The sequence below is a fragment of the Geotrypetes seraphini genome, chromosome 4 (assembly GCF_902459505.1).
Source record: "Geotrypetes seraphini chromosome 4, aGeoSer1.1, whole genome shotgun sequence".
Lineage (NCBI taxonomy): Eukaryota > Metazoa > Chordata > Amphibia > Gymnophiona > Dermophiidae > Geotrypetes > Geotrypetes seraphini.
Window position 1 is genome coordinate 252,766,377 of NC_047087.1, and position 14,478 is coordinate 252,780,854.

Here is a 14,478-nt window from a genome sequence, read left to right on the forward strand (position 1 = left end):
GCAGATTACAAAAGAATTATCAAGGATGTATTACAAAAAGATCTTACCAAAAAGATAACTGGTCATTTTCAAAGAGAGTAAGAAATGAGTATGGCTAGTTGTTTTGGGTAGGTGGCTTTAGTGAGAGGCGGTATTTGAAACTTGCGGTGTTATATCTTTTTCAGGGATTTCTTGAAGATTATGGTCTTTATTTCTTTTCTAAAAGTTCTGTAGTCTAGAGATGCCGTCAGTAGTTTGGCGATTTATTATAAAAGTCTACTGTAGTTCATTAGGAAACAGGAATATGTTACAGTTACTAGTCCAAGTAGCTCCTTGTGACTCTGGGCAAGTCAATTAACCCTCCATTGCCCAAGGCACATAACTTAGATTGTGATGATCCCACTAGGGACAGAAAAAGTACCTACTTATATAGTAGTTTATGTAAAATTGCTTTGATTGGATCCATAGAAAGTCATAGAAACATATAGGACTCCTTTTATGAAGGTGCACTAAGCGTTGTAGTGCACGCACTGGATTAGCGCACGCTAGCCGAAAATCTACTGCCTGCTCAAAAGGAGGCGGTAGCGGCTAGTGCGCATGGAAATTTAGCGCACACTATTCTGCGCGTTAAGGCCCTAACACGCCTTCGTAAAAGGAGCCCATAGTAACATAGTAGATGACGGCAGATAAAGACCCGAATGGTCCATCCAGTCTGCCCAACTTGATTCAATCTAAAAATTTGTTGTTGTTGTTTTTTCTTCTTATTCTTAGCTATTTCTGGGCAAGAATCCAAAGTTCTACCCGATATTGTTCTTAGGTTCCAACTACTGAAGTCTCCGTCAAAGCTCACTCCAGTCCAGCTACACCAGGGGTGTCAGTCCCTACTTGAAGGTCACAATCCAATTGAGTTTTCAGGATTTCCCCAATGAATATGCATGAGATCTATTTGCATGCACTGCTTTCATTGTATGCTAATAGATCTCATGCATATTTATTGGAAAAATCCTGAAAACCTGACTGGATTGCGGCTCTCGAGGAGGGACTTTGACACCCTTGATCTACACCCTCCCAGCCATTGAAGCCCTCCCCAGCCCATCCTCCACCAAACGGTCATATGCAGTCACAGACCGTGCAATATATCAAATCCCTGACCCCATGACTGTGAATAATAATGTATTACTTGTAAAAGTTATATATTACCAGTCATATATTACACCCTACTCTGCATCCTTTGTTTATTGAAAGCTTCTATACCACTACTAATGACTGGGAAGTCAATTTAGAATGTTTACATAAGCTTCTGTAAAGGTGTAACAATACAGAGTTAGTGTTTTCTGAGATGGTTTTCAATACAGACATAATTATACCATTTGTAATTCCGGCACAAGAACCAGGAGAAAGACAAGTCTCTAGGACCTTGGACTTGGAGTCTTCAATGGGTTGTGAATACTGCTTCCATGGGATCTACTGATCTGGGAAGTCAATATCAGAATGCAGGGCTGAACCAGTACCCTTCTGTATGGCAGAACATGATTTTTAGCTGCCTGAGTCACTGGTCCAGCCCTGATCCACTTTGTTTTAGAAAAGGAAACTCCAAAGGAATTTATCTTTGCAAACCAATTGCACACCGACAAATTACACAGAGATGGAAAATTGCTCAAATAAATTTTAAGTATTAATTCATTTTCATCCACAGCCTTACTGCTAGAATTGAAGAAATTTAGTTTTCCAAAAATTATTTTTATTTCAATTAAGAAAAAAAAAATCATACCACAGGCTCTGTAGAATATATAAAAGTTTGTATAAATTTAGAATACAATATCAAACTGAAACCGTTCATGCAGTACCATTAAAAATAATGGTTACAGTTTTTTGTTGTTGTTTTACAAATATTTATAGCCAAGTGCCACACTGTGTACATTATTTACAACACAGTAATTTACTGCATATATAATGGATTAAAGGTAGTTCCCCCAAAAGAAACATATTTTATACCCCAAATTCTGTTGAGAAAACCTTGAGTACATCTCACAAGCTCAAAATCCTCACTGCAGATGATATGACCAAGGGCCTGAATTGTTAAGCTGCTCTGTTTCCCATGGACACAGGGTGGAAGAAAAGGCGGAGTCAATATTCAAAATGGTTTAACTGGCCAGAAACTGCTCTTGGCCAGTTAAATTTCCTGTTTGGGGCTATCCCCTAATTTTCACTGCTGAAAATGGGCAACTTGTACAAAGCTGCGCTAGAGGATTTTAGCGCAAGCCGGTGCGGTAAATGCTCTGATGCCCACAGAATTCCTACGAGTGCCAGCGCACCAGTCCATGCTAAAAACTTCTAGTGCAGCTTGATAAAAGGGGGAGAATAGTAGCTGTGGTGCCTAAATGAAAACCAGCTATTTTGGAGGCATTTCAGGGACAAAGTCAGCCCTCGGTCGGTTAAGTGCTGATATTCAGAACTTAACTGGTCAGTTTAACCACATAAATAGGGCCACATAAAAGTTAATCCTATCTTTATGCGATAACCCATAGTCACTTAAGTGCTGAATATCGGACTTAACCAGCTATGTGTTGGCTGGCTCTGGAAACTAGGCAAGCTCCAGCATTGAATATCCAGGAATAATTTTGGTGGTGGTAAGCAAAAAGCTGAGTGCCACTAGTTGAATATCGACCCTGGCAATTCTATAAGCTGGTGCCTAGTTTACAGAAAAATGGTACTTATAAGCATGATTGGTGCCAATAATTGGCAGTTACGGGCTTAAATGACACGAGAAATTCTGTAACTGGGTGCCTAAAAAGATGGTCACCTAAAGTTAGGCACCTATTTCATGACTATCACACTTACCTGTAGGTGCCCGTTACAGAATCAAGCCTAACTGAAACGTAGGCACCTATAATGTAGGCCAGGTTTTTAAAAGACTACATTATAGGTGCCTAAATACTTTAGAGAATCACACCTAATGGCGTCTAAGTCCTTCTTTGCCTCTAAACACACCTACTTTGAAGTTAGGCACCTATCTTTATAGAATTGTGCCTAAGAAGATAGTTTCCTATCAGCCAATTTTTATTTTTTTCAATTATGAGCTTATTAAATGTTATACTTGTTAAGTCTCATAATTGAAGCCAATATATTAATTAAGTTAGGGGCCTAACTTAGGCGCCTTTTTGGCACCTTTCTGTATGCGCCTTTTATAGAATTTCCTTCTATATGCTTAAATCTATATGCTTAAATCATGTATGCCCCCTAGCACATAACTGTTAGGGGGCATACATGGGCAAAACACGGGCATGTCATGAGTGTCTCATCAAGCAACGCATGCAATTCAAAGGATATTATCAATTGTGTGTAAGCCATTATAGAATTGGTGCCAACCATGCTTCCTTGTGACTCCTAAAATGAGATGCCAGTTTATAGACTTGCTGCAAATCAGGCCCTATGAATCACATGAAAGAAAACGTCCAAGGATTTAGGGTTAGTGTCTCTGACAAGTGTGAAGTCTGTTTGATTTGCTGGTTGTATGGTCTCCTCTCTGTGTTCGACAAGTCAGACTCTCTCCACAGTCGCAACGCTGGAAAATCTCCAGGCCGTGCGATCCTTTTCTTTTATGTTTGGTGCATACTTGACCCTCCTTAAGGACTGGTTTGCAGATCTTGGACCAGAAGTGACGAGCACAACATAAGCCTTCAGAACAGTCTGATGATCTAAGGCAGACATCTCCTTCCTGACCTTCAGGTGGACAAAATTGTACATTTTAGTATTTTTATGTTTTAATAAAAATCATGTCCAAAAAAATATCATTAGAGAAGAAGTTATCAATGTGGGCTGCCGTTTAGGTTATTTAACTGTTAATCCTAGTTATAAGAAACTAGGGACTCCTTTTATCAAGGTGCACTACGGGGGTTAGCGCGTGGGACATTTCATCGCGCACTAATCCCCGTGGCACACCAAAAAACTAACGCCTCGTCAATGGAGGCGTTAGCGACTAGCGCAGCAGATGGTTGAACTCGCGGTATTCCGCGCGTTAACCACCTACCGCAGCTTGATAAAAGGAGCCCTAGGTCTTAGTGCATACAATGTGGGACCCATGTTAAGTTCATGCTACCACACATCTTAACTGTAGCCCACATTAATAACTACATCCTTAAAGGGAAGAAAAAGTTTACAGATTAAGAACTAATATACTGTAGATGCATTCACCTAACTTTTATAAGCCATATTTTTAAAATAATTGCAATAATCTTGGAAATCGGATCTGGTTACAAAACCAAAAAGTAAAGGAGAGGTTATTGTAAGGATGCAATTTATATACATACCTCAACTCTACTCTGTCACTCACGATGAAATCTCAAAATATCATAAATCTAAAATCTATGCAGTGAGCATCTTTGTAATTGGCAGTCTCTTATTTTTATTAAAATGAAATATGTAAAACACTTTTTGGTATAAAAATAGGTTATTAAGACAACAAGGGAGTTAAGAGCCCCAGAAATGTATGAAAGTTATTTTAAAAGAGCAAATACAGTCATAGTACTCTGCTGATTAAATTACCATTTGCCATCAGCATTGTCCGCACCGCTGTTCTTCCTCCCTGGCCAACATGACTATCATTCAAACTGTAGGGGCTAGACCCTGCTTGTTAACAGCTTCCTGCACTCCATATTACAGATGGGTTGGGATAATGCTTCAGTGCAGTATGAACTTCTGTTTGCAGGAAGGTTGCTGGTGCAAGAGGTGGGAAATCATTGAGAAAGGAACCTCATGTTCAGAGACAACTCCTAATTAACTCAACCCCAGCCCCTTCACTGCCTGACATTCTTGTTCTTCATGTTTCTGGGCTGCATAAACCCGAGGGAACGGTACAGTTTAGGGGGTGAAGAACTTATGTGCATGACAGAAGAGCAGGACTTGGGTGTGATTGTATGTGCTGATCTTAAGGTGGCCAAACAGGTTGAAAAGGTGACAGCGAAAGTCAGAAAGATGCTAGGGTGCATAGGGAGAGGAAAAAAGTAGGTATTGATGCCTCTATATAAGACTTTGGTGAGACCTCATTTAGAATATTGTGTACAATTCTGGAGACCGCACCTTCAAAAAGATATTAAAAGGATGGAGTCGGTCCAGAGGAAGGCTACTAAAATGGTGTGTGATCTTCATCATAAGGCTTATGGGGACTGATTTAAAGATCGTAATCTGTATACTTTAGAAGAAAGGCTGGTGGGGGAGATATGATAGAGATGTTTAAATAGTCCAAATCAATAAATAGTATCACTACTCAAAATCCTAAAAAAGGTCAACGGTAAAACAAAGAGATCACAGCTTGCTCATAACTAGAGACGAAGACTTTGGGCACTTGAGATATAGAGTCTTCGTCTCTAGTTATGAGCAAGCTGTGATCTCTTTGCTTTACCGTTGACCTTTTTTAGGATTTTGAGAGATGTTTAAATATCTACGTGGCATAAATGTGCATGAGTTGAGTCTCTTTCATTTGAAAGGAAGCTCTGGAATGAGAGGGCATAGGATGAAGTTAAGAGGAGACATACTCAGGAGTAATCTAAGGAAATACCTTTGTACAGAAAGGGTGGTTGATGTGTGGAACAGTCTCCTGAAAGAGGTGGTGAGACAAAGACAAGAAAGCTTGGGATAGGCACATCAAGTTTCAAGTTTCAAGTTTCAAGTTTAATATTTATTTGTTTAATCGCCTTTTCAATATTCAAGGCGATTTACATATTAATAAAGTTACACAATAAAATAGTTAAAAACTGACAAGACTAGACAATAACTGTACGAACTGGGAACAAAAGGAAGGACGGGGAAGAAGTTACAATGTAATTAAGCAAGGTTGGGAACCAATTAAGGAAAACACGAAAAGGATGGGATAAAAATAGTTGAATATATGAAGACAAGAGAAATAGAAGTAAATGAAATTGAATAATGTTAAAAAGAGAACTATAAATCAGATGACAAATGCGTCATTAAATAAAAAAGTTTTCAGTTTGATTTTAAATTTGTCTAAATTAAGTTCCTCACGTAAATAGATGGGAAGAGAATTCCAAGTTTGGGGAGCCGTTACTGAGAAAATATACTGACGGCGAGTATTTATTGTTTTTAATGATGGAATCGTTAATAAATGCTGTTGGTCTGATCTTAGAGTTCTATTGGAAGAATAAGGAATTAATAGTCTATGGATGAAGGCCGGAGTTTTAAACAGAAGAGATTTAAATGTGAGCAGACAGAGTTTGTAAGTTATTCTGTGAGCTACTGGAAGCCAGTGAGCTTCCTTAAGAAGAGGAGTTATGTGATCGAATTTTTTAGCTTTTGAGATCTCTTAGAGGGAGAAAGCGATAATGGTTACTGTGGATGGGCCATTTGGCCTTTATCTGCCGTCATGTTTCTAAGTCATAACACCCACATCAAAACAAACATTCTCTTATCTTTGGAGACAGTGCCTCTATCAGAACAATATGCGGGACCGTTGAAAAGTTCTCAGCCCAATGAACAAAGTTGGGGCAGTCTCCATTAAGAGCCATACAGTTACTGCAACGATTTTCCTCTTTTTTTGTTCTGTATTGTACGATGGAACAAAAAAAAAAGTAGAAAATTGCTGGACTAAGGGACTAATTTTGTAAAGGACGCCTAAAGGTAGGTGTCCATAATGTGGACATCTAACCACTTAGGTGTCCAAATAATAAGTCTAATTAATAAGAAATAATTGAAAGTTAGACATCTAAAGACTGTGCACGATTCACAAAATAGGCGTCCAGAATTTTCTAGATGCCCTTTGGAAAAAGCTTCGCCTAACATGATAGGTATGGGCGTGATTTTAATATGGATGTCCATTTACAGAATCGCATGCTGCTCAGCGCCCTAATGCGTCTAAAATCTCACATAACATATAGGCGTTGCAAAACCAGGTCTACTTTTGGGTGTGAGTTGGGCGTTAGCTGGGTACGAGTTAGGCGTGGGTTAAGCATACTGGAGGCATCCAGATATAATGGCATGGGTTTTGTTGTTTGATTGTTTTTGGGAAGTAAAGAATACTCCAGTTTAATATTAAGGTATAAAGATATTTAATAATGCATTACTCAAGCAAAGCACATGAAAAAATATATTGCATACTAAACCGCATTCCCAAAATGTTTTCTTTTTTTGGTGTAAAGAGTACTCCAGTTTGATATTAAGGTTAAAAGATATTTAATAATGCAATAATCAAACAAAGCACATGAACTAATGTATTGCATACTAAATCTCAATCCCAAAGTTTAAGAAAGTTAGAAGAGAAACTCTACTCACAATAGCTGTGGCTCAGAGCAAGTAGAATGTCTGATGCTCAATCTTGACATCATTGTGATATCATCAATATGCACCTTGATGGCAGATTGTCACTAAAAATAAATAGGAACTTCTGCCTAAACAGAAGCTCCTGTGGCTTTGGTTAAATTCATATTCCATCTTCCACAGGTTATGGGTTCAAATCCCTAGTATGATCAGATACCCCAGCACATATTCCTATTTTTTTAAATGACAATCTGCCATCTAGGTGCATATTGATGATATCACAATGATGTCAAGATTGTGCATCAGACATGTCCACTTGCTCTGAGCCACAGCTATTATGAGGATTTCTCTTCTTATTTTCTTAAACTTTGGGAATGAGGTTTAGTATTCAATGCATTTGTTCATCTGCTTTGCTTGAGTAATTCATTATTAAATATCTATTAACCATAATAAAATCCAGTGAGGATTTGATACGTAAAGCACTGTGTAATGAACTAATTTGAACTTAGAGTGGTTTTGCTGAGGATCTGGGTTGAGCTTTGGAGCATGATGATACTATAATGCTGGTGTCTTTCAGCATTGAAAGAGCTCCATAGTTTCCCTGTGGGAATTTTTCAAAGTGGAGGTACACATACAGTTTGAAAATTTTGCAGTGCTGCACAGAGAAAAAAATATTTGTATACTTTTTATACTTTGAGTGGATATTTAAATTGCCACTACAATTTAATGCAATCATTCTCAGTAATGAGTCTGTCAGTTGTCCCTACCTTTGAGATGATGCATTCTTGAAGGCGTGGTAGTTCTTTTCAGATGTGTTTCAAGAGTACTATGATCAGGATCATGAGGAAAGTTATCCATCAACGTCTCTTCTACATCTCCATGGTGCAGGTGATCATGTTGTTCAGGCTCATATGGCACACAGATTCCTGCAGGTTGACATATGTAGCTTAATACTTGCAAAAGGTGCAATTCATGTTTCATTAAACATGAAATGTTAGCAAATAATGAGGGGCATTTTCAGTAGGATGTGTAAGTCTGAGTTTGGACATTTTGGGAGAAACATTCAAAAATTCAGCTGAGAAAATGGCCATTTTCAAAACAGCAAAACATCTACCTTTTATTTTCAAAAATGACCCCCCAATGTATAATACTTCTTAAACTTTTTAGATATCATCAGCCACTATCAACAAATTAAAGTATGTACAGAGGAGGTTGCATAATTCTACAGGATCATTTAAAGATACATTTCTTTTAAAGTACATTTTAAATTAAAATTATAGCAAATTTAGGTGGCTCATTAGATAATACTATGGATGTAGATTCACATAAAAAAAAAGAGCAACAATATTTCCCATATTGTTTCATGCCAATTTAATTCAAAACAGAAAAAAAAAACCCTTCAAATTTTAGTTTTTTCCCTGTGGCATTTGTAGTGGGCAATCCTACACAAGAGTACATCCTTTTTGCCAAAAGCAAAAGGGCACAATATTTCAGCAGCAGGGCACAATCTTGAAAGAGTACACACTATTGAATTTAAAAAAAAAAAAAAAAAAAAAATCAAATTTTATAAATGAAAAATTTCATGAATGACTCAGAAAATTAAACAGAACAAAAAAATTTTGGATCTTCAAAGACCTATAGATATTACATATGAATTTTGAGGAAGAACTATTTAAGGGGTTCTTCTTATCAAACTGTGGAAGTGCAAGCGTGTGCTTAACAAACTTGAAAGGGATTACAGTAGGATGTACCAAGGTATCTCATAGCAATATTGCATTCTGAGCATGCACACCATATATTAACTTTTCACAGAGGGTCATGTTTGGGGGTGGACAGTGGGCAGTTCTATGTTAATCTGTTAGCATGTGGGCAATGTTGACCTGCTAGCTGATTAGCAAGTGAATACTGCGTGAGTCATTACAGCTATGAGGGGCTGCTGAAAAGTTCTCTGCCCAACCAAGAAGAGAATGATGTGGAGCCATAAAACTTACAAGTTATTGCACCCTTTTGTTGATACTTTTCTTGTCAATGATATGAAATGAAACAAAAAGTGTCAAGAAAAGTGTGGAATAACTTGTAAGTTTCATGGCTCCACATCATTGTCTTATTGGTTGGGCTGAGAACTTTTCAGAGGCCACTCATACCAAATAGGTGGCAGTAAGGGCTCATGAGCTAATGGTCGTGCACTAATAGCAGCATTATTACATGACCATTAACGCTGAAAATTTGAAATGGGCCTTTTTTCAGCTGTGGGAAGAAATGGCCTTTAATGTTCAGGAAAGACCCACGTAGGGGTATACTAAGGCTACATTTTTCCGCACCTTTGTAAAAGGACCTCTATGTGTATCATTGTTAGCTCATCTGAAAATAAAAATATGGCATATCCCATCTGGGCAGCAGCAGAAGGGAAGTGTTGGAGGCGGAGGATTGCATTTGATGCGCCAACCTTGGATTTATACTGAGAAGAAGAAAGGCCCAACAATCTACTTCTGTATTCTGCCACAAAAACTTTTTGTTTACCAGGTCGCTAGGACTTGAACACGAGTCACTGGCACCTAACAAATATGCTATTGCTTCTAGTTTATCATTATAAGCAGCATGATGTATCACCTTATTTCCTTTCTTGGTTTTGTTTTATTACTTTATACTAATCAGCATAATGTGAAAGACAGTGAAAATAATAACTGACATCTTTCAAATGGAACTGAAAATGTATTTAATTATTTTAAAAATTTCCATTCCACCTAATAACAAAGCAGAGTACAATCCACATACATAATAAAACACATTTTCGGCTCGTTTTACCAAACCAGAGTTGAACTTTTTACCAAGGGCCAGTGAGGTGAATGCTCCAACGCTCATTCAATTCCTATGAGCGTCAGAGCATTTACCTCGCTGGCCTGTGGTAAGAAACTCTACCACAGTCTAGTAAAAGCCTGCATTAATTTTTTTGGAGAGAGTCAGGAATGGTAAATGAATTTATCTCTAATGTGAGTCCAGAACACTAATAATTGCACAGCATCCCCTGAATTCTGTATATGATGCTCAAAACTGCACGTACAAATTTGGGTATGCACCCAATCTCCACATGCAATTTAATTGAGTAATGAGATAATTAGTACCAATAATTAGGTGCTTTCAATTACTGACTTTAATTGGCAACAATTTGGATCTACGTGCAAGTCCTGCTAAGGGCTATTCAATAAAGATGTAAGTGTAAATCTTTTAGCATGCAACCGAAAAGGGGTGTGGTCATGGGAAGGGCATGAGTTGATCAGGGGCGTTCACTAAAGATTTGTGCAGTTTTATAGAATTCGGGGCATCTGCATCTAAATTACACGTGAGAATTTATACTGGGTTTCATTCGGAGTAAATCTTCACTAGGTGCTATCCAGTGGTCTCCAATGTGCAGCACTCAAAGTGGTTGAAATGCTCTTCAAATCCTGTCTATGCATAAATTGCAATCTTGAAATAGTAACTGCAAACAATATATTAAGGGGTTCTATTACTAAGGCACGCGAGCCGTTTTAGCTCATGCTAACCGCTATCACACCTTAGTAAAAGGACTACTTAGGGCTCCTTTTACCAAACTGCGCTAGCGTTTTTAGCGCACGCAGCATTTTAGCGCGCGCTAAACCCACGCTATGCGGCTAGAACTAATGCCAGTTCAATGCTGGCATTAGAGTCTAGCGCATGCGGTATTTTAGCGCACGCTATTCCGCGCGCTAATGCCCTAACGCAGCTTAGTAAAAGGAGCCCTAAGTGTTTTACGCAGGTGTCTTATTTATGGAATTTTGCTACTGTTGACAATCCAAAATAGAGTTTTTAACATATATCCTTGAAGTGTTGTAGAATCAATGTTAGCATTAATTTAGAATGTTTAATACCCAGCCTGAACAATCAGGTCAAGGCAGCTTACAAAATTAGCAGTATGTGAAAGCTTGAAATCTTTTGGTGAATGACAGAGCTTTCTCGCATTCACACTGTGATCCTTTACTGATAACGACTACAGACTACAAATCGTTTAGAAAAGAAATAAAAACCATCCTATTCAAGACATCCTTGAAGACAAACTAACACCGCAAGACTAATCCCTAATCCCAATTCTCTGTAGCAATTCACTCTACTATTCAATTCCTCTGGAAATGGCCAAATAACTTCCTTTGTGTTCCGCCTTGAACTGCAAGGTATTGGCGAAATAGAAATCACTAATGTAATGTAAAAAGGTTGGAGACAACTGTGCTAGTCTATAAATTGTGCCATTTATAGAATAGCGCTCAGCGCAATTTTATATATTTTTTTATTGATACCCACATTTGGGTGTCCTATATGACAAGCCCGAATAACTTTAATTATGGAACTAGAAAGTTAGCTATATCAGTTGTTTCAGTGAGTTTCAGTGCTTATTTCATATTTCTTCCACATCTTCCAGCTGGTCACCACGCTGTCTGCTATCCTCTAGTGTACCAAGGTTAGGGCAGTGGGGGTGGAGGATGCTTGAGTGGTTGTGGGGCCGTGGTCCGCATGCAAATGGACCTCAGCTCCGCTGATCCCCTCCCCCTCTGACATCAACTACCTTCTTCAGAGTGCTGTGGGTACTTGAGCACCCCAATATTAAATATACACTTTGAGTCCAGGGATAGGTAATTTCAGATGGGTAGTTGTCTCCTATGAGCAGAACCAATGGCTACGTGCATATGCACATGATGCAGCGACAATTCCATGTACCTCCCTGCTGCCTGGAGGAGGGGGGGGGGTGCACAGCCACGGGTAGCCAGCAAGTTGGATATGCCACCGCTCCTGTCTGCTTACACTGCTTCCCTCTGCTAGTCTGGACAACAGTGTGTTTAGCGTCACACTCACCATTGTTGCAGTAATTGCCTGGGCAGCACATGGCATCACGGATGCAGCGCTTCCGGCGCTTCCTGCAGGATAAGCAGATCTTCATTCCTCCACGTGACCCATAGCAGAACTCATCAGCTGCACAGTCATCATCCTCCAGGCAGACATAAGGCTATAGAAGATAGAGAGCATAGCTTTATTAAGGACTGGTCCCGAAAATGCTGCCATCCTTCAAGCACACTGTGAGCCATATGCTCGATAATTTGTTTACACAGATGTACCTAAAATAGCAAGTCCTCCATAAAACCCAGAACACCTTGTCCTATTCTAATTTATTGCCATTTTCAGATGGAGTTCACCACTACAATAAAATGGTTGTCTTCTTGAAATGAGAAAAACTATCTAAAATAAATCTACAATTTTACTTCAGAATGGCTTGTAAATGATAGAAGACAGAAACATAGAAACATGATGGCAGATTAAGGCCAAATGGCCCATCTAGTCTGCCCATCCGCAGTAACCATTATCTCTTTCTCTCTCCGAGAGATCCCATGTGCCTATCCCTGACCCTCTTGAATTCAGACACAGTCTCTGCCTCCACCACCTCTTCCAGGAGACTGTTCCATGCATCTACCACCCTTTCTGTAAAAAAGTATTTCCATAGATTACTCCTGAACCTATCACCTCTCAACTTCATCCTATGTCCTCTCATTGCAGACATTCCTTTCAAATGAAAGAGACTCGACTCATGCGTATTTACATTACTTAGAACATTTACATTACTAGAGCTTTAAGGGCCAGATTCTATAAATGGTGCCGTTATTTAGTTGGCAGTAGGTGCCCTAGTGCCACCTAACTTGCTTTAATTGGCGCAGTAATTGTCTGCTTCATTTTAAACCAATTAAAAAGTTAAAAAAGTAGTTGCCGGGAGGCATCTACAGTATAGGCAGCATTAACGCATCTATAGCAGGATGCCTAATGGCACCATTAGGTGCAATTCACTAAATAACTTAGTCATCTGCAATGTAGGCCAGTAAAACCCTTGCCTACATTATAGGCGCCCAAGTTTTCTGGTGTGCGCCATTAGCCTTAATTCTTTAAACGGCGCCTAAGCATGATTGACATCCATTTTTGAAGGCAGCTGCCAATTTAGGCGCCGTTTATAGAACATGGCCCTAAATGCATTTAAAACAAGATAACAAATCTACATGCATGGTTAACAACCATTAAAAAATGATATATTTTGTAGGGATATGTATGGGGAAAATGTTGGTTCATGTTTGGATTTTGGCTTTTTCTTATGATTTTTAGATGTTTTAGTTTCATTTCAGCAATATGTGTTAACAAACTTTTTAAATGTTAGAATTGTTTAAAATGCACAAATTGACTTTATATACTTCATTTCGTATATTAACTTGTGTTAAAATCAATTTTGTGCACAATAAGATACCCTTTATCAAAATGCATTAAGCAGGTAATGCTTGAATTAGCACTGAATTTAGCTCCAAGTTTCCAAGTTTATTAAATAGTTTGATTAATCGCCATATCAAAATTCAAGGCGATGTACAAAATAAAACACGTAGTTATAAAACATAGGTAAAATATTATATAAATAAATACTGTTACAAACACAAATCACAATGTTAAAATAAACATAGATTATTGGACATTGTTTTTAAACAAAAGGGAAGTTCATTAATGGTTACAATGCATATTAAAAAAAAAAAAAAAAAGGTAATAACATAGGGGGGGGAAAATTACTAAAAATATGATAGTAAAAGATCGTTAATCGCTAAAAGCATCATTAAAAAGGAAACTTTTAAGCTTACTCTTGAATTTATCTAGATTCTTTTCTTCTCTTATATATGTTGGAAGATCATTCCAGGATTGAGGAGCTGTCACCGAGAAGATAGTAAGACGTCTAATATTGATGATTTTTAAAGAAGGAATGGTTAATAAATGTTGGTCCTGTGATCTCAATGTTCTAATAGTGGAATATGGAATTAAGACTCTATGAATAAAAGCAGGAGTTTGAAAAATGAGAGTTTTAAATGTGAGTAGACATATCTTGAATAGAATACGGTGTGCTATAGGAAGCCAATGTGATTCTTTAAGTAAGGGAGTGACGTGGTCAAATTTTTTTGTTTTATGAATTAATTTAATAGCGGCATTCTGAACAATTTGTAGACGTCTAATTTCTTTTTGAGGTAAACCTTTGAATAAGCTCCACAAAAAAAAAAATCAGCATTAAATATGATTGTACAATGGGTGCTTGCCATTTATAGAATCACACTTAGTACCAATTCCCACACTTATCTTTACACATCGGACTTACACCTGCTGAAACCTAGAGTAAATGTATTGAGGCAGTATTTAATAATTATGCAT

The 14,478-nt window shown here is 38.1% G+C and overlaps 1 protein-coding gene across 2 annotated transcripts in view; it reads right to left on the reverse strand.

The window, feature by feature from the left end:
- Window positions 1-1,753: 1,753 nt before the first annotated feature.
- Window positions 1,754-14,478, reverse strand: part of DKK1 (dickkopf WNT signaling pathway inhibitor 1) — a 61,606-nt gene continuing 48,881 nt past the window's right edge. For both annotated transcript variants that reach the window (XM_033942460.1, XM_033942459.1), the window contains exons 2-4: window positions 12,112-12,262; window positions 8,016-8,174; window positions 1,754-3,702 (exon numbers count right to left, since the gene is read on the reverse strand). In XM_033942460.1, coding sequence (XP_033798351.1) covers window positions 3,449-3,702; window positions 8,016-8,174; window positions 12,112-12,262 — 564 coding nt within the window. In that variant the 3' untranslated portion in view covers window positions 1,754-3,448. The remainder of the gene's footprint in view (window positions 3,703-8,015; window positions 8,175-12,111; window positions 12,263-14,478) is intronic.